The 19,653-nt window shown below is 45.0% G+C and overlaps 5 protein-coding genes across 5 annotated transcripts; 1 reads left to right on the forward strand and 4 right to left on the reverse strand.

The window, feature by feature from the left end:
• Positions 1 to 433: 433 nt before the first annotated feature.
• On the reverse strand, positions 434 to 1,761 carry BGW36DRAFT_285312 (putative NADH-dependent flavin oxidoreductase; the record flags this gene model as incomplete). The annotated part of the gene is made up of 2 exons (XM_046210310.1): positions 434 to 1,525; positions 1,579 to 1,761. 2 exons carry the CDS (start codon positions 1,759 to 1,761, stop codon positions 434 to 436), a joined length of 1,275 nt encoding a protein of 424 aa, XP_046077666.1.
• A 914-nt stretch (positions 1,762 to 2,675) lies between these two features.
• BGW36DRAFT_456579 (uncharacterized protein) lies at positions 2,676 to 5,959 on the reverse strand (the record flags this gene model as incomplete). The annotated part of the gene is made up of 2 exons (XM_046221932.1): positions 2,676 to 5,437; positions 5,532 to 5,959. 2 exons carry the CDS (start codon positions 5,957 to 5,959, stop codon positions 2,767 to 2,769), a joined length of 3,099 nt encoding a protein of 1,032 aa, XP_046077667.1. The 3' UTR covers positions 2,676 to 2,766.
• A 1,386-nt stretch (positions 5,960 to 7,345) lies between these two features.
• BGW36DRAFT_284544 (uncharacterized protein) lies at positions 7,346 to 8,654 on the reverse strand (the record flags this gene model as incomplete). Its single annotated transcript, XM_046210246.1, has 2 exons — positions 7,346 to 8,539; positions 8,595 to 8,654. 2 exons carry the CDS (start codon positions 8,652 to 8,654, stop codon positions 7,346 to 7,348), a joined length of 1,254 nt encoding a protein of 417 aa, XP_046077668.1.
• A 3,182-nt stretch (positions 8,655 to 11,836) lies between these two features.
• Positions 11,837 to 15,101, forward strand: BGW36DRAFT_421625 (WD repeat protein; the record flags this gene model as incomplete). The annotated part of the gene is made up of 6 exons (XM_046219598.1): positions 11,837 to 12,061; positions 12,128 to 12,253; positions 12,315 to 12,446; positions 12,506 to 13,054; positions 13,108 to 13,291; positions 13,342 to 15,101. The coding sequence occupies 6 exons, from the start codon at positions 11,837 to 11,839 to the stop codon at positions 15,099 to 15,101; spliced, it is 2,976 nt and encodes a 991-aa protein (XP_046077669.1).
• A 296-nt stretch (positions 15,102 to 15,397) lies between these two features.
• BGW36DRAFT_421626 (putative LaeA-like methyltransferase) lies at positions 15,398 to 16,718 on the reverse strand (the record flags this gene model as incomplete). The annotated part of the gene is made up of 4 exons (XM_046219599.1): positions 15,398 to 15,828; positions 15,905 to 16,176; positions 16,239 to 16,349; positions 16,657 to 16,718. The coding sequence occupies 4 exons, from the start codon at positions 16,716 to 16,718 to the stop codon at positions 15,398 to 15,400; spliced, it is 876 nt and encodes a 291-aa protein (XP_046077670.1).
• Between the last annotated feature and the right edge of the window lie 2,935 nt (positions 16,719 to 19,653).

Genomic DNA, 19,653 nt, shown 5'->3' on the forward strand with positions numbered 1-19,653 from the left:
GATATTGAGGTGAGACCCGCCAACCAATCACAGCGCGCGGTATACTAATGTTGATTTTTGAGATTATTTTCGAGCGAGAATAGCAATTATAATTATTGAAAATTTCTGAATCCGATCATGTGTTTGACTTGATTTTTGTAATCAATTTTTCTAAGAAAAATGTTGCCGTCAAGTTTGCAACGAGTTGACATGTGCAATTTACATCCGTTTATCCCCCGCATTTCATGTATAGTACGATATTAAAGTTTAAATATATTTTATATTTGTTGATTATTTTGAGATATCTGTAATCAATGAAAATCACCTGAATACTGAAGTTATAAAATGCGTCTATTTCATTATAATACTGGCCATAAATGGCCAAGTTGTATACACGGTCATGCGTGTCATCTATCCCTCATTTCGATGTCCTGCTTTGATGGTAACCATCAAATCAGATCTTGCTAGACTGCTTGGGCTTGGGTAGATATTTTGTATTTCCACGAGAGGCAAATCCCCAACGTATCTGGTGGGCCATGCCGATCTCCAAGTCGAGCTCCTCAGCCCACTGCCAGACAAGACCAGGGTTCTTTTGAAATCCGCGGCCAACAAGAACCAAATCCAATCCTTTCTCTTCCACAAGGCTGTTGGCTAGCTTGGCTGAATTTATCGATCCAACAGTTCCGACGATAAGCTTGTCTCCCACAGCTTTCTTGACTTCGATCGCGAAAGGGGACTGGAAGGCAGGACCACCATGAATCTTTTGCGCGGCATTGTTACCACCAGAGCTGATGTCGATCAAATCAATTGCACCCTGCTCAGCCAAAACTTTGGCTAGTCGCACGGTGTCTTCAATACGCCAGCTGGGCTCGTTCGGCTTCACTTCTTCTAGCCACTCAGTGGCCGATACTCGCAGGAAAACCGGAACATTAGGGCCAACCACCTCACGGGTTATTTGTGCAATTTCGAGAACGAGACGGATGCGGTTCTCGAAGCTTCCACCATACTCATCTGTTCGGTTGTTGCTGGTGGGTGAAAGAAAAGAGGATAGCAAATATCCATGAGCGCCGTGGATCTCGACGAAATCGGCGCCTGCCTGAATAGCGCGCTTCACAGCGGCAGCCCATGCTTGCTTTGTTTCTTCAATGTCTTGCTTCGTCATTGCTATCGGTTGCGGGAAGCGATCTGAGAAAGGAATGTCAGATGGCCCTTTGACATTCTTGGGCCACCCGCCAACGTTTTCTGTCGCCATATCGCCCATGGACAGCCATGGCGGGACGGTACTCGCCTTACGGCCTGCATGGGCAATTTGGACGCCGATAAGCTGACTTTGGCTGTGCACGAACTCAATAACCCGGCGGAGAGGCTCAATTTGAGAATCTTTCCATAATCCGAGGTCTTGGGGAGTAATGCGACCTTCGGGGACGATAGCGGTGGCCTCAACCAGGAGGAAACCGGGACCACGCTGAGCAATTCCGCCCAAGTGTGCCATATGCCAGTCACTCATATGACCATCTTCAGCGGAGTACTGGCAGAGAGGGGCTAACTGGGATTGTTGGTCAGAAGGAGTGATCACCTGGGAAGAAAGATAGAACATACGGCGATACGGTTATGAAATTCGACACCTCGGATAGTCAGAGGCTTGAACAGTTTGGGGATCTCTGCTCCATCGGATTGAGGATTGGCAGCAATTCCTGCAGGGGGATCCTGCGCCGGGGTGAAGTATGAGATACCCTTTGCAGGCTTAACGGCTAGGTCGGGGACGCTGTCACGGTTAGACATTGCAACTGTGGAATACGTATTTTTGATAGGTAATGATGTAATGATGTAATACGAATAAAGTATCTAGGGAAGTAGACAAGCTTATATATGTTGGAACTAGGTGGATTGACTGGGGCTAGTTCCGGTACTTATTTTGCGTTGCCGTCCGGTAACTGCCCGGCTAACTATTGCGACATAGCAATTACAACATCTAGTCCTCGCCACATTGAAAAGAGTGCACTATGGAGTACATGCACGTACATTAAACGGATTAACTGAGACCCGGAAGTGTATAGAATTTAAAAGAAAGTCTTCGTTTTCGGAGAGTTACGAGAAATCTAGAAGAGAAACAAGCCTATCTCCCCGCCCACAACCCGTATACCCGATGTACTACCCTAGATGGTCAAAGGGACTCACAGCCATGGTGGTTAATCGTAAGTTACGAACGAGTCATAAATAAAGATCTGACAAATTGAAAACCATGAAGATCAGTCAATTAAGCCATAGATAATATCATCACTTTGTTTTCATGACTGTTCGGCTATTCTTCTTTTATTCTTGGCTACTTTTTTTTCTTTTCTTCATTTTTCGACTCGCGTCGAGGAGGGGTCCTTTGATTATTAATAATGAGATAATTTCCGTAAATGTGGCGATCCACGGCCGGTCTTTTCTCCGTGTGGTGGAGACTATTCAGTTCCTATTCTCTTATTCTTGCTACTATGTATTTCCTAAACATATCAATTGATATGTCAGCAGGCTTTTAGTTGACATGTTTAAAAAAATATCTTCTCGTGTATGATAAGGAGTATCTATCCATATAGTGCCGAGTTCCGAGGGTCCTAGGCGTATCGAAGACGTGGACACTGAATTAAATTGAACTTGGGGGACAAGACATACCTACTTCATGTACTTTAAAAACATCCAATTGTGACTATCTTTTGGCAGAAATGAAAATATCGGGAGAATCTCAACATATTTTTTCAAGTGATATACAGTAGCTGCGAAAACGATAATGAATTAAATAATTCAGTTATGTCTACCATTGTGCAGGTCGTTTTCTCCAGAAAGCTCGGCTTCATGAGTTCTAATGGACGATTTAGCCCTTTTCCGATAAGTGTCATCGTGATAGACAACATCATCCAGTCGGTGCTTTCTCGATAAGCCGTGGCGTGTATCATCTTGGTTAAGTTTCCTCTCCTTTCGAATTGCACGACCAAGTACGACATTGAGTTCGCGCCGCATGTCTTCTTCGAAAACAAAATCTATGATTGTTGCCACTGAATGAAGCGCCTCGTCGATTGGTTCTCCGTGACCTTCAATTCGTTCTCCGTGACATTTTATTATGCGTTTCGGATTTGCCCCGTTCTCCAAGAGGAGTTTCATCATTTCGAAGCATAAGCTGCCGTTTATGCCGTGATTGGTCTGACTTGTGAGAGTGACGAAAAGCAATGAACTCCATAGCCCTCTTATATTTCTGATGTCCATTCCATTCTCTAGAAACACGTGGAATGTCTCTGGAATCCCTCGAATGAGTTGTAGATTTCTTTGAAAGCTGCCTATATAATTTAGAACATTCGAAAACCAGCAGTTTCCCCCTTGAAATGCCTGCCTCATGTCTGCTCCTCGGCGGAGTAGAAGTGAAAGCGACTGATTAAAAATGCGAAAATGGAGTGCGGCCTCCTCTTCATCTTTTTCTATTGCTGTAAAAGGATAAGAGTCGAGAAAGGTGCGGAATATGGTGCTGTCGTTTCTTCTCTGATTCGGATGCACCCCATGAACTAATACCAAGTCAAGCATTTTGCGAGAGGTCTTCAGAACAGACTTTGGGTCAGGCAACATTAAAAATGGCTCAAGAGCTATAGTTAGAGCTTTCCCGTCATCGATGTGAGCAAAATATGGGTTTCTCATTATAACGTGCTCGATGTATGAAGCTAAACCAAATTGAATAGCTTTCTCTAGAAAGTCTTCGTGAGCTGACAATCGTGACTGACCCCTTATATTGTAGTAAAAATAATCCATCTCATCCAGTAGACGCAAGTCGGTTCTTCCATTCGCAATTTCAAGATTACGAGCAAATATCATAAACGTTCTCAAATCACCATTGCTCATACTTTGGGGATAGACTCTTGCTTGAGTGACTAGAGCCTGACACACACATAGGTTGGCATCGAAAGATCTTCCGCATTGAGAATCAAACAGATCTTGCATGCCTTTGGTCGCCAGGAAATCACGTACAGTACGATGGAGAAAGTCCACCTTCTTGTGCTTAGGAAACCCAGGAGCTTCCAAAAGTCCCTTGTATCTACCATTCAGTTGGCGATGCATGTTTTTCTCTTTTTCTTGAAAGCCGTCAAATTTGAGAACATCTGACTTGAGCGGTCGTATAGGATACTGCGTCGCGGCATTCTGTTCTTCATCAAGTATGGAGTATACGATGAGACGCAGTGGCTCATGGGCTTGCAAAGCCACCTGGAATGTAACACTCATTCTTTTTTGATACACCCTATCGACGGACTTGATTAGCCTCTCGAAAAACTCTTCAAGGTCAGATGGCAGTTCTAAAAGCCGTTCGTGCAGCAAGGCAATGCTGTCTCCATTTGCAAGGCCTTCTCTCAGAGATCTGATAACAAGAAACACCCAAAGAAATACTCCTTGAGCTCTCTGCACAATGTCGTGAACTATTTGCTGATACCTCGAGTGGCTGCCTTTTAAAATGTTCCATCCTGGTAACTCTTGAAGCTTTTCTCGCGCATACTTTGCGATGTCGTCCTTAGTAAGATCTTGAAGGTAGAGTTTGTGACGCGGATCTTGACCGAAGGCATCCTCGAAACAGTTCCATGGCCGGCTTGAGACACATAGTTTCACGTTTTTTAGCTTTGTGATAGTTTGAATTGTCCTGATTAGCTCAAAATGGTCTCCATTATATTCATCCAATCCGTCAATAAAGAAGAAAATCTTCGATGTACTGAGGGCCTGCAATTTCGCATCTTCGAAACGATTGAATACTTCAAGTAATTCATTATGTGACCATGACAACGGTAAGGATGAGCCGGATCCTCCTGCACTCTCCCATCGCTTTGAGCACATAACTGGTATCAAATCTGGAAAACCCGAGAAGATCTCGAATAATAACTGCCGAAGAAGACCTTGCTGAGATTTCTGTAACTCTGTCCCAGCAATCCAAAAGTAAAATTTTGAAATAACAAGTCGCGCTCCATTGGCCCAGTCTTGAAGAAAATGTTTTGTCCTTTCAGACTGGCCGAGGTACTTCATCAGAGTAGATTTACCGGACCCAGGCTTCCCAGAAATCCAGTATATTCCCTCTCCATGACGCAACCAATGATGGAATTTTATTTGCGAGCGCGGATCTGACGAGGGCCACCTCCGAGGTTCGTAGATCCAGTCAAACGTCTTGCTGTGTGCTTCCACAATCGAAGATTGCCGAGCAGACATATTCTCAAAATGAAGACTCTTGAGAATTGTATATTCTCGGTCAAACCTTTTTGTCTCATCAAAACATCGTCCTAATTTATCATTAATTTCATTCAACTGGCTTTCATTTATCTCCTGGCCATGCTGCACAAGAGTCTGTAGTTCTTCAATAAGGGGCGTGATTCTCTGCCTTTGATTAGAGTCAATTTCCGCCCATAGATCTTGAAGTGTTCCCAATGTTCTGAGAATCGATGTTTGCCGTGTGCTAGTCGTCTTGTCAGCTATTGCAATAATAACTATGTCGATCCCCATTGCCGAATAGTGGGAATGAAATAGAAGGTCCATTTCCAGATTCATACCTTATGTATTCAATTATATGTATTGATAGTTGACTACGTAGCTCCTTCAACTGATTTTGAAGCCTGATAATCTTATCCTTATTCCAGAAGCCGTCGAGAGCTTGTCGGAAACTTCGCCACCGACGGGATTTTTTGTCCGACCTTTTTAGAACCAGGACTGCGGATAGTAGGTCATCTGCTACTAGTTTAGACGAATTAGCAATATGCCAAATCTTTTCTTCCGCTGGTGAGTTTGGTTTTGGACCAGTTAGCTTCTCGCTAAGACGAGATAGGTCCTCCGCTATCGTCGCAATTTCCGTATTTTGGGAAGTAACCCCTGTCGAAGAGTGATAAATTTCGTGAGCGTCATTTAGCAGTCTCCAGCTAAAATCCATAAACTGAATGATATTAGAGGCCAAACCCAAGGCGGTGATAGGATCTAGTGGCATTCTGTGGATTGCAAGAACGAGTTCGATCACAAAGGAATGACACTTTTCCTGAATTTATTGAAAGAAGTTCAAGGTTTAACTGTGTGTATGCTTTTTAAAATTCTCATATGAGAAATTCCTATTTCAGAATGAAGGCTTGCGCTGGGACCTGTCCGAAGAATTTCTCCCAGTGACGGAAAATAAGACCTGGTGCGCCAAATCAAAGGTAGGGATTAACAACGTTCTCATGGTTTGTCTCTTGAGAATGTAGGATGTTGAATTTGGATAGAAGTGACGATTTTCCTCTTTCCTTTTTCAGAAACAGCCATTCGAAAATCTGTAGAGCTTTCAGAGATGCTGCTTGATGATGATGATGGTATTTCAGCCTCGTGCTGAAACACAGCTGAAGTTTGTATACTTGTTGTGATGATACTCCTTTCGCCTGCTCCTCTCAGACCCTTCCTTTAAAATTTCGGCCTTATATTTACCCTTTTCTTCAAACTGCGGGTTTACTCTTGAGCGAGAGAAAGACGGCGCAAAGTTGCCTTACGTGTTGGCGATGCCAGCGGTGAGACCGGACGAGGGCTGAGCAGCGCCAATCATAAGGTCCTCGGGCTCAGCCTTCTCTAGCCTTTCTTATTCCGTGTGCATAATATATATTCAATATCTGAGAAGCTTACCTATTAGATCGCTGGCTTCTTGATTTCGCTTTCCTGGTTAATGCCAACTCGCAACCCAGAGCACAGCCACATTATCATCGTATAGTCGAGTCCTATGTATTTCACCCTAATTGGTTTTATTGAAGAATTATAGAAATTTCGGGGACTTTCTTTTGTGACGAACTGAGTTTGTGGCCATATTGCTAGGTGTCAAGTGCAGGGAGTCAAATATGGATATATACGGCTGCATCGAACTTTCTCTGCGTCGTATTCTTCTTCCTCTTCCTGCCGGAAAAGAAAGGGTGATCTTTGGAAGAACTAGATGAGAATTTTGCTGCACGTACAGCTGCTCGAAGATTTAAGGAGTGCTAATGCGTTATTAAGGAGGGAGCTATATACAGAATGTCAAGGTAAACAAGTGAAGCGGAGCAGGGCGTTTCTGAACATGTTTAGAGAACCGAAAGCGCAATTAAAGGGGGATTATGGAATTTAATCAATTGATTAGTTATAGATTTTTGCTTCGAGTTCACGAATTGTCTTTAAGTCAAGTTGTGTATTATGAGATTGATTAATAAGGTCCAAGATCGCCTTGGTATTGTATCTCCTGTATATAATAAGTATAAAAAGCATTCAAGCAGAAAATCGCTCAAAACAGTAAGACAAGGTTTTATATAAACAAAACTCCATAAATGCAATATATAATAATAGGATTCTGCAAATCGTCACGCTATACAACAACAGCAAGGTATCACGCAGTAAACATCATTCGTAAGCGGCTGGGTCGTTTAGGTTTTTCTGTCCTTTTCTTGGTATCGTTATTTGATGTACGGCGACTTGTTCCAGAGCGTCGCGAGGTTTGAGAATGTCGCGAACGCTTGGATCGTCGGGAGGATGTGGTGGTTGAGCCTTCATCTAGATTATCGAGGGCTCGTTGTCGAATTAAATTGGGATCTGACAGATCGAGGCCTGACATCATAGCGGCCGTTGGAGTGATGAATTCGCCATCAACTGTCGAACCCATGCTGTCTGCTTCCCAATCGGCAACTCCGCGTCGCCAGACTTCCACACGGCTCAGATGTTCGCTTTGGAGTTCTAGCAGCTCATCGGCGCTAGCGGTCGGTCCTTGTTCCTTTGGAACGGCTCCGGCTTCTACGGTAATTGGGGCTGCGGTGAGTTTCTTGATTATTTTGTAGCCGCCGAACATGACGATTGTGACGCCGACGCCTACTCCCGCAGCGATGAGGAACTGAGGGCTTGATAGAAGTGCAAAGACTGCCGGGGCACTGGTCTTTAAGCTTGCTAGAATGCTAGGGGCCATTTTCGAGGCTAGGTTGCTGATTTCAGCAAGTGTAAGAGCGACAGCTGCCATGGCATCAGGGTTCTTTTGTAGATGAGACATCGTTGCTGTGGCTGTATGCTGGACACAGTCTGCTTCCTCAAGCAAGAACTTGGCTTTGGCTACGAGACCCGTGAGCTCTTGTTCATCGGCGGGCTTGTATCGTTCAAGAGCGGATGGATGAGCTTCTCCGTAAGCAAGATCCATATCAATATGCGTGGCAGACCGAGATCGAGGCGCTGCATGACGGTGCGCAATAGGGGCCGGTTGTTTGATGGCCAATTCATGGGATGTATGTCTCCGTCCGACTTCTCGAACTGATTTGGGTGTTTGAAAATTGTGGGGGGTGTATAAGTCTTGTTCATAGTGTAGACCGTGTGGCCGATCACCTTTTTGATGAGTATGCCGGCTACTTCGAGACTTTCCAGACTTCTTGGATGATGTGACGGACGGTCGATCATCGAGAGTGAATTTGGCCATGGCGCGAAGAGCTTCTTGTTCCGCAATCCGGGCCTGTTTCTCTGCGTTCTTGGCTGCTTGTATTTCGGCTTTGCGTTCGCGGTAGGCATTGCGAGCTTCTTTGAAGACGCCGAAAAGGTGTTTGCTCTAAGATATTCCACTAATCAGCATTTCGTTTTGATATATACAGTTCTCAACTTACTGTTGTAACCATCTTCCCCGACTTGTCTACCACCGCAATGGTTTCCCGTACAGCCGCCATGTTTGCGGTGCTCTGCCAACTAGAAGTCCAGAACAGCTATATCTGTATTTCTACCGCCTGGCACGCTCAAGTGTGCGCATAGGGTTGTGGGTTTTGCGTGAACTCATCGACAGGCGGTACACAATGATGGAAATGAGCTCCAAAAGTCTTAGTAGTGAGCGACCGATTCTAATGGCGCACTGGCGGTGGCTGGGGGCACATTTAACTAGCACACCAACCAAGGAATCGATCTAAAAAAAATCGATCTATAATGCAGCGACAATGTGGCAGCAAGCAGGCTGCACGATTGCAGCATGACCGCTAAATGGATGCTCAAGAACAGTAGAGTAAAGGGGAGCGCCAATTATCAACGTGGAGGCGATTAGGTAGAAATGCCGCAGTAGATCGGAGGCCGGCGGGGGGGTAACCTGCGTTGTCGCACGATGATTGCAGGGCGGAAGACTGGCGCAAAGTGAAGCGGCCAGGCGGAGGCTGGCGTCAAGCACAGTGGTCGCATCCAAGATCCTCCTGCAGCCATGGTAATCGATGATGGTCAGAGCAATCAATAATATTTAACGACTTGTCAGGCGGTGTGACGCCTGCTGCCATTGGGTGGCCGTGGTCCACCGTGGTGGCTGGTGTGTATGCGCCACAGCTGTGACCCTTGGTTGTTATTTTCTGTCGTTTTTCATTGAGGTATTGCTATTTTTTATAGGCTAGAAAAGGGCGAGGGAAAAGAAGAAGAACCCCTGCCACCTCACCTCGCCGTGTTCCGGGATTATTCTTAGGGCATGCATGCACTATGAGGTTGATGGCTGCCTTTTGCATCAGGTACGCATACATCGCGGATCTGATTAGTGAGGCGATGTCATGTTGCATCAGTCATCGGAAAAGCCTGTGACTGGTCCGACACAGATGTCTTTTTACGTTTTACGTTTGTTGTCCTTCTTTTTCTTGGTTTGCGTGCCTTGATAGCTGGCTGGCGGGAGCAGGCTAGCAATAGAATTGGGCCTTGACATGCCCGAAATAGCGGGCGGTATGAGGCACCCGAGCCCCGGCGTACCCGCGAACGAGCTGTGCTTATAGGCCACGCAGCAGCTCTGCAGACCCACCAAGTATAATAAATATTAATAAATATTAAACAAAGCCTGGCCCTCTCTGTGCCTCAGCACCTCAGGCATCATTTTCTCTGCCACCCAGCGACTCCTTCTTCCCCCATCCCTACTGACTACTGACTCCCCGCCTTTATGGCTAGGTGATAATGTCTCGAATGATTGGACGGTAATTCTTCGCCGGATGATGGTCTTTCGGGGTCTTCGTTCCACGTTGCAGTCCGTCCTGCGACCATGTTGGCACTGCTAACCGCAAGAGCTATGGAGTCTAATTAATTCAATAGCCACGATGTTGCCGACAACTCCCTCGCCGCAAATGCGTCCGTATATTCTCTCTTTGTGCCATTCGACGGCCATAACGATCCTGGGAATGAACTGGAACAACTCTCGGCGCCCAAACTATCCGCTCCGCCCAGTCCGGGGAATCGTGTGCTACTATACTAAACTCTGGAGTCTTGAGAACTAGTAGCTGTTAAACAACCGATACCCATGTCATCTGGTTCTGGAATTGACTCATCTAATCCGAGTTGTTGTAATGATTAGCATGCCGACTGACACACGGGTGACGCAGAGCATACCAAGAACTATAACCCATGCCTTCGAGGGTACGCGATCTTGTTTCCAAGGCCCGGGATTAATTGTTCTGATTTTTCAATCCATGTCCATTTGATTGGAAGGAAAGTCGGAGAGTACGATTTTGTATTATTTTTATTAATTCATGTTTTACGCCTATAGCCAAATTAGTGGTGTGTAGCCAATGTGAGTAGACTTGACATGGGCGTTTAACAGGAGGGATAGATCGTAGTAATAATACAAAATCATATTATTCTTTTATTCTATTACTATATTTATCATATCAACTGATAGATTAAATGCGCCGGCCATCTGGATAGCCTTGAAATATTTATTCACATCAGTGTAGTGATATACAGTGTTTTAGAATCATAGAAATGTGGACTGAAAGATTATCCCAGCAGTTGGTCATTCAGAACATTGCACCATGTATTCCGATATCTAGATTTGAATCCTCGATGTTGCACAGACCAGACACTGGTGAGTCACTAGGCTATTCGATAATGGATAAGGCCACATGACTGCAACGACACAAAAAGCAAGGATAGTCGTAATTGGGATCTGTTAGCCTGGTCTTGCGGTTGGTTGTTCCATTATCAGCCAACCAAGCCCTGGCAAACAATTGAAAATTTCTTACTTCAAATGTTGCTTTGTTACTTGAGTCTTCACTGTCTCTCTTCATTTACACAGCCCCCGACCCCCATAAAGTACCCCAAATTCCTTGCGGTAGATCGACCAGACTATTGCTTCTCGATTCGCATCTCACCATTTGCCAGTTCGATGGCACCATCATCAGCCCTCGCCGCATCTAGTAATCTATTATTATTTTTCTGGCAGCATTTATCATGGCCCACGCGACTGCACCAGTAGCACGCCTCTGTTGCCAGTCCAGGCAAGCAATGTGTTCTTTTCTCTCGCTTCTTTCCAACATTCATATTTCCCCCAAGATTTCTTCTGTTACAATCCAGTTCACCGTTGCGGTAAAGGCAATTTCGACATAACACCGCGGTCACCCTTGAGTTGAACAGAACAGATCAACTTCCACTCCTTCCACCCCTTCCACTCTCACCGCCCCTTTGTGGCCCGAGCAAAGTGAATTGGGCCTTTTGGCAAAGCTCTCACGCTGACTTGGCAAAAACAATCCAGACCTCTACACAGCTGGAAGAAGCCGAAAAGGATGCCACTGCTACGATGTGAGTTTCCTAACAGATATCTGAAGTTTCATACATCCTCCGTCTTGTTTCTTTCTTGTCTTCCGATCGATCGCTGCACCGCCACACGACCCAAAAAAAATAGGCCGGCCTAGCCTCCGGACTCCACCGTGGCCAATCGCGACGCTTTCCAACAATATCTGCAACACGCGAGCAATCTTGCATCTATACTGTTTTGTCATTGTACCCTTTTATCCTGCGCTCCTTGATCCATCTACTATCGTATATGCCTATTCAAACAATCTCCCTTCTGTCTTGAAGATTTTGATTGAACATTGTGCTAAGATTTTCGCGGCGACTCGCCGCCATGTATAATGAAGCTGCCGATTCCGATGACCTATCAGACAATGAGTCTCATGTATCCCTGTCCACCAGCAACTCCTCTGGCAAGCCTCCCCAGTCGTTTTCAGGCCAGGTAAGTATACGCAATGATTGCGCTATCGGCCACCGGGTGCAGGCAGCGCGCTCTATCCTGGCCTTGGCATTAGACGAGGAATTCGTCTTTGCAGGTCTGCAGGGAGGTGACATCGTGGTATATGCTCTTTCTTTATCGTTGTAATCTATATAATGAATGTTTTATGCTAAAGAATTTCTTTAGGCATGGTCTTTAGACACGTACGAACTGGCGTTGTCTATTCGGGCGCATGAAGAGAGTGTCCTAGGACTATTTCTCTCCGATGATGGAAGTCTGCTCTTTTCTAGTGGTGGAGACTCGGTGGTTAACGTATGCTGCCAGCTTTCTATTAAGTAATTTAGAAGAATAATTGGCTAACTAAGTATTTCAGGTCTGGTCAACTGCTACTTTCGAGAGACTGTACTCCATCTACTCGTACCATGACGTGGGCGATATCTTTGCTGTCGTCTATTCGCGTGACCTCGACACCGTGTTTTGCGGAGGGCAAAACACAAGTCTGCAGGTACCATAATCATTATCATCATTTACTCCTAATCACTATCACTAACTAGACCCCGACAGTGGTGCAATTTATCGACAGATGAAGCTGCCACAGTGACAAGACATCCGTCCAAGCTCCGACATCGATTCTTCGATTCGCGAGGTCCTGGTGGCAGTATCAACCCACGATCAGAGGAGTCTTCCAGTCAAAACCCAGCCAGCCATGGAGGGAAAGCTTTGACGTTCAAGCGCGACCACCACAGGCTATTTGCCCACCATGGATATGTGTATTCAATGATCCTTGTCCGTGGATTGGTGGAGTCAGCGCCATCCGAAGAGGTGCTTTTGACCGGTTCTGGTGATGGTTCTGTCAAATTGTGGCGACTGAGTAAGGATGAAAATGGGGCTCCGGTTCAGTGGGCCAAACTGAACAATGGAGGCGATGCTGTTTTGTCTCTAGCTGTGGAAGGACCGCTGTTATACTGTGGTCTAGCTGGCGGTGCATTGAACATTTGGAACTTGGACTCCCAGCAGCTTGTCAAGCAGATTACCGAATATCAGGGAGACTTATGGGCCATCGATATCATCAAAGGTATTGCAATCGGTGGAGACTCGCAAGGATTGGTAAAAGTAGGCTATCCGGAATCTAGAATTAGATTTTCTCTTTCTGACAGTTTTGGCAGAAATTCAATTCCAATTTCGAGGAGATTGGGTCCTGGACGGCTCATGAGGGCACCATGCTTGCCTCGGCTGCAGGATTTTTCAGAAATCGGCGCATATATGCTACGGGTGGAAATGATAATACTGTTGCTATTTGGGATCTTAGTGGACATCCGGAAAATACAGAAATCCAACCTATTGGCAATGGTGAGTTAAACCAGTTATTACTTCAGAGAACCCAACTGACTCTTTTATAGATGAAATGGTCAATACTCTCGCCAAATTTGTTTCTTTCAAGACTATCTCGTCCAGCCCAAAGTTCTCGGTTGATTGTAACCAAGGAGCTGCTTTTCTCCGCCGCCACTGTGCATACTTGGGAGCAAAGACTAAGTTGCTACCAACCGGCGCTGATACTAACCCCGTCGTCTACGCGAGGTTCTCTGCGTCTTCGGCCGGATCAGACGTCAAGACTTTGCTATTCTATGGGCATTACGATGTTGTAGGCGCTGATACCAATCGAGCGAAATGGCGGACAGATCCTTTCCAACTCAGTTCTGTCGATGGATTCTTGTACGGTCGAGGCGTTTCCGATAACAAAGGTCCCATTTTGGCAGCTCTTTACGCAGCTGCGGACCTTGTTCGGCGTAAAGCCCTCGACTGTAACCTGGTGTTTATCATCGAAGGAGAAGAAGAGTCAGGGTCGCAGGGATTTCAGAAAGCAGTGCGCGAAAACAAAGAACTTATCGGAAATGTCGACTGGATTCTCCTGGCAAATAGTTACTGGCTGGATGATCATATCCCATGCCTTACTTACGGTCTGCGTGGTGTCGTACACGCCAATCTGATTGTGACAAGCGACCACCCTGACCTCCACAGTGGTATAGACGGAAGTGCTCTACTGGATGAACCTCTCAAGGACTTGTCTCTCCTTATTTCAACATTAGCTGGTCGTAAAGGACATGTCAACTTTCCCGGTTTTTACAATAGTGTGCCAAAATTGACAAAGGCAGAAGAAGAGAGATACGAAGCCATTGCAGCGACTCTTCTTCCACTGCACCCAGAAATTGTCGATCGGGAGGCTTTCACCATGTCGCTAATGTATCGCTGGCGAGAACCATCCCTTACTATCCACTCGGTTGAAGTCCCAAGCAACAAAAATTCAGGAACAACAATCTTTCGCCGCGCAAAGGCAAGCTTGTCCGTGCGAATCGTGCCCAACCAAGATGCCGACGAAGTCGCGTCTGCTTTGACAGCATACGCACAGGAGCAATTCGACTTGTTGGAATCGCAAAACGAGCTCACGGTCGAGATCACAGGAAAGTCGGACCCATGGCTAGGAGACCCGGACAATGAAATCTTCGGTACATTATCAGAAGCCATCTCGGCCGCCTGGACACCCGACTATGACGGTAAAAGACAATACTTTCCTTTATCCCCGTCCAGCAGTCTTCCTGCCAGATCAGAGCTGCACCGTACCGACTCCAATGACAGCGTCGCATCGCACATCGACCGGATCATCTCGTCTACCACGACATCCTCAAAGACAAAAGAGCGCAGGAAGCAGAGTACTTCTAATGCAACGTCAGTACCGACCTCATCAACCTTGACTGGCAGCACCTCGAGCAAAGGAGTCACCAAGAATGACTCTGGTGATGTATCCACATTGCCTTCAGCATCTTCAACAATCGCTGCCTCCGACCCCTTTCCTTCAACACAATCCGTACAATCCCAACACGCCTTCAACAAGCATGCCAGCCTCTCCTCGTCGCCACCATCATCATCCTGCTCCCGATCAAGAAATCAGTCAGTTACCCCACTATACATCCGCGAAGGTGGCTCGATCCCAACAATCCGGTTTCTCGAAAAGGAGTTCTCGGCACCTGCTGCGAACTTGCCTTGCGGCCAGGCTAGTGACCATGCGCACTTGGATAATGAGCGGCTGAGGGTGATTAACTTGTATAAAAGTAGAGAGATTTTCCGTCGGGTTTTTGAGAAACTCCCTCAACGAGGGGCTTAGGGTTGCTTTGCTTTTTGATTATTTGTTTTCGGAAGTTTGTATACTATAATTATATACTCTTTGTAGGAATATATAGTGAAATGCGTCAATTGATCCAAAAGGTCATGTATAGTCGATATATAGGGTACACATATTGAAAAGTTGCACAGTACTGCTAATGACTACATGTATACATTCATTTTTCAATATTATCATGACATTCAATGCTAACGTAATGATTGATCAATTGCATACATATCTACTACTAGTCATATTGGTATACACTCTATATACTTGCATATATACCTGTATATACCCTACTCCTTCCTCGCTATAACCATCCCCATAGCCCCATTTGGCGCCAACCCTCGCTCAAACGACGTACGCAACCCATCCAAATGACTCTGAGTGTGCGCCTGCAAATCCTCCTCATTCTTCGCCCTCCCGGTGCGTCCTAGGATAGCCCTAAGCAATGGAGCCATCACCTTGCTCACCCAATTCAACACCTGCTCCGCCATCTCTGGGCGATCTTTCGTATTGTATAGGATATGGATAACATCAGCAAACCCATTTTCCCGAGCTGCATCCGCAACGGTCTCGGGGACGTGCGGGCTTGCATCGTATCCGATCTGTGTTTCTATGCACAGGCGTAGGGTTTGTATGGTTGGGAAAGAGTCGTATTTGGGTTCGTGGGAAGTGAGGAAGGACTTTAAGTCTAGGTCTTCCCACTGAAGATAGCCACCGCGCTCTAGGTTGAATTAGCTATAAGGACAGCTTTTTATAGGGTGTGATTCAAAATAAAATTGAGATAGATGCGGACGTACTTAGTAAGGGTTTGAGATTGGCTACAATGAGTTTGAACTCGGTTTCCTTGATGGCAGCAACCAGCAGCCGGACATGCACGAGGTCATATCGGTTATGATGTTCCACGGGGAATGGTTTTAGACAGTCATGCAATGAATAGTTAATGCCATCCAAGCCCTGGTTAGTTGGGTACTGGGCATCGGAGAGATCGAAGCCATGGTAGTAGCGTGGTTTTGACGGACCTGTTGGGTGGGTGGAATCAAGGTGTGCTTTAACATCACGAAGCCAGACGCTGTTGTCTGTCAGTATATATTATTTGGAAACGAGTTATGTCAACATAATGGAAGTGTTTACCCAGTCCCAGTTGCTACATCAGCAATAGAGAAGATTTTATCCTCCGATATAGACTTTGAAATAAGACTACCGCCGCAAAGATCGGTGAGAAAATTGTGCTGCTCATCGAGACTATAGATCCAAAATAAGACAGTGACGAATCAGTAATCTGTATTGACTGTATCACAGGGTTTGAAAATTGACTATTTGTAGGGCTGATTATTGGTTGTCATGACGGCCCCCAAACAGCAGGGGTTGTATGCGCCCTGCACATGTCACGATAACCGTAATCGCTGATCAACGCCACATTCTTGGGGATTCATAACCTGCAGCATCGATCGTGATTTTATCAACTAATATACAACACACACCGCAGTGTATATCGCAACGAGCATAAAAACATATACCGGAATTGGTAAAGATGTAGAATTGGACTCACCGTTGTGTCTCTACAGAATTCCGACCAAGGAGATAATACTCGTTTTCTGGCACAGCTGTCATTTTCAATGTTGCAGAGTATGGATTATAGATAAGTAGGGGTGGAGAATAAACTAGAAGAACAATATATACACCGAATTATGTGAAAAGTAGCGAAAAGTATAACCTGATTCTAGAATTTCCAGTAACTTTTTCGGTCGAATTCAAGAACTATTAATAACCCCAGTCGAAACTTGACCCTCAAGCCGGGAACAATTATTAGTTAATAACGGCTTGAGTAGTATCAGGTCCTGCAGAAGCCTGAAGAATCCGCTTGAAGAGAGGGGTCGACGATCAGCGACCAATTGCATGGACTTCGGGTATTTCAACCAGCGAAAACTAGCGCATAAATGTATAACGATTGATATTAGTGAAGTATAAATAGCGCCACTCACTGTCTGTCAAATAGCAGCCATTGATTAGTCGTTGATATTGATAATAGGAATCGGATCTTGCACGTGTGCGTAATCTATTCGCTATACCCCGCTATAGAACTGAGTAATAATTAAGTTTCATATAGACCTGATTATCCTTATGTTCGTTAGAAGAGAGTTACTACATATAGTATGATTATTTACTGAGATTGGCGTTTTTTTGTTTTGAGTTATTTGCTTTCTTTATCTACTCTACATATGTGTATGTGTACCTTGTATTGAGGACCGCATTAAAGCGACTCGTTCCCTGGATCAGGCGACAAGTTTCCATACTGTTGGACACTAGCCAAACTCTTTATTCACAATAGTTTTGTTATGTTTTTAGGCACCAAATGGGGCAGTCGTCCAGGGCTTACAGGGTTGGGCTTCCTATAAGCATCCTTAGTGCCCACTAATTCGTGAATGTCATAGCCCAGAGGCTCGAACGGTCGTACAAACTGAATAATATATATATATATGAGGGCAGAGCTCTACATATATAAGTGCTATCGGGGCCAGGACCCTCGCAGTTTCATTGATTTTATATGGGGAAAACCGTGCGTGAGGTGGTGCAACACCGTATGTTTCTTCTTACTTCTTTCTCCTATCCCCTTTTATCAACGAACTCTAGTATAGAGGGTAAAATCAACATCCGCTAGTTATAGCTAAGAGATGTAAAACATGATTGATAATCTTACTCTATCAGTGGTAGTTATCCGACATGATAAGCAACCTTATCTCTGTGATTAAGGCCCAAGGACTTTCCTCACCATCCTCTCGACTCTCATCCTTCTTCATTCGCCCAGCATGTCGGCAGTCACGTTTCCGTTTCAGAAAATATGATCAATTGCCGAGGTTAGTGGTGATCTAGCTTTTATCTAGCAATTTTTGCGATAGGATGATAAGCCCTGATTCTTTGAATTAAATGCTCTTTAAGTTCGAGTGATTTTCTTTCTCAGGATAATGGCCGAGATAAGGTTGATGAGAATGATGGTGGAGGTGTCTTTTGTCGGAATTAAAATGCGTTACTACTGTACTCGACAGAATCGCCAATATTGAAGAGTCACTTTCCGAGATGAAACAAACGCTGGAGAGCATTTGTTCTTTCATGCACAATCTTGATGGAAGATCTATAGACAAGGGTCTCAGAACGGAGAACGCGTCACCGGCCATACCTTTCAATACTCGCAACCAGACTGCTATTACTAATGGCCATGAATTTCCTCATCTACTCCCTCTTCGTATCGAAACCACCAAGTCTGCGCCAACTATGTAATACATGCATCTACAATTTACCGAGTCGAACAATGTGACTCTTTTCTTCACCGATGAGCATTGATTTTGAGATATGGCTCTGGGTATATAAGATTTGTATGATGGTCCAGTCATTAAGTCCTCGTTTTCTAGATCCTTGTAAGATGTATTCTAGTCAAGTCCGTTTTGGTATAGGCGAAATATCACTCTTTTCATTGAATCTTGAAGTCACAACGCCAGAAGTTGGATGCAATTTTTTAATAGGCAGGTTGGATATTTTTGTTGAGTAATCGACCCTTCAAACAGTCCGTGCCCGACAAGTTGGTAGATTTTCGCCCCCATGGAAATGACTTTGTACCCATTCACGAGGCTGCCACATGGCTGAAACCCTCAATACAAGCTAGTAAAAATGCCAAGATACTTCGAAGGGATTCTAGATGCGCGAGACATCCCCGTATCTCAAATCAGCCATTCCCCACTTCTTCATTTCCTATCGTATCACTAAATTAGAATAGACGAAGGTTTATTGGTTCACAACGACTATAGTGTCGATCCAATTAAGCCACTTACGCCGCTGGCGAAACTTACTACTAGGTTTCCATCCTGCTTCTCATGGAACATCTATATCCTAAACCCTTCAGTATCACACAATTAGAATACAGAAAGTATATTGATGCCTAAGCATATCGAGAGGTAGTTGACTATCTTCGCAGCTATTAAATATTCTTGCTTTATAGTTATCAATTGTAGTGTTCGCAGATATGATCCCACAGAAGCAATAAGTTGGCGCGTAGATCAATGTGTTACCAATTGATAGGTCATGAGTCAATACTTGTAGTCGGGCGTTATAGACAGCCTGAATTGTACTAGTTAGTCATATATTTATGGACGCTGCAACGTTGGGCTTCTTGCCGCCAATAGAAGACGCTATATTCCATTGGCACTCAACGCCAACATTCTACATCTTCAAACTGTGGATGTTTGTTCGTTATTTTGAAGAGAGTTTAGACTCTTTTACCACTTACATCATTTTTTCCCCCCGAGCGGCCTGCAGCCTCGTGTTTTATGATCGGTTAGTCCCGTTGCAGTGCCCGAGTTGAAGCGCGATGGAATGGACCAATAGATAGTATGGTTACAATAATAATGAAGATATTTTTAGTTTGTATATGGGTATATGGCTTTAATAAAGGACTTCTCATTACGTAGTACTCGGGTGTTATTTGATATCAAAACTGTTAAGGATAAGATTGATATTGGGATGGGTATAAATACAGGCTCAAGTCTCCTATTCT

The sequence above is a fragment of the Talaromyces proteolyticus genome (assembly GCF_021365285.1).
Source record: "Talaromyces proteolyticus strain PMI_201 chromosome Unknown BGW36scaffold_1, whole genome shotgun sequence".
Lineage (NCBI taxonomy): Eukaryota > Fungi > Ascomycota > Eurotiomycetes > Eurotiales > Trichocomaceae > Talaromyces > Talaromyces proteolyticus.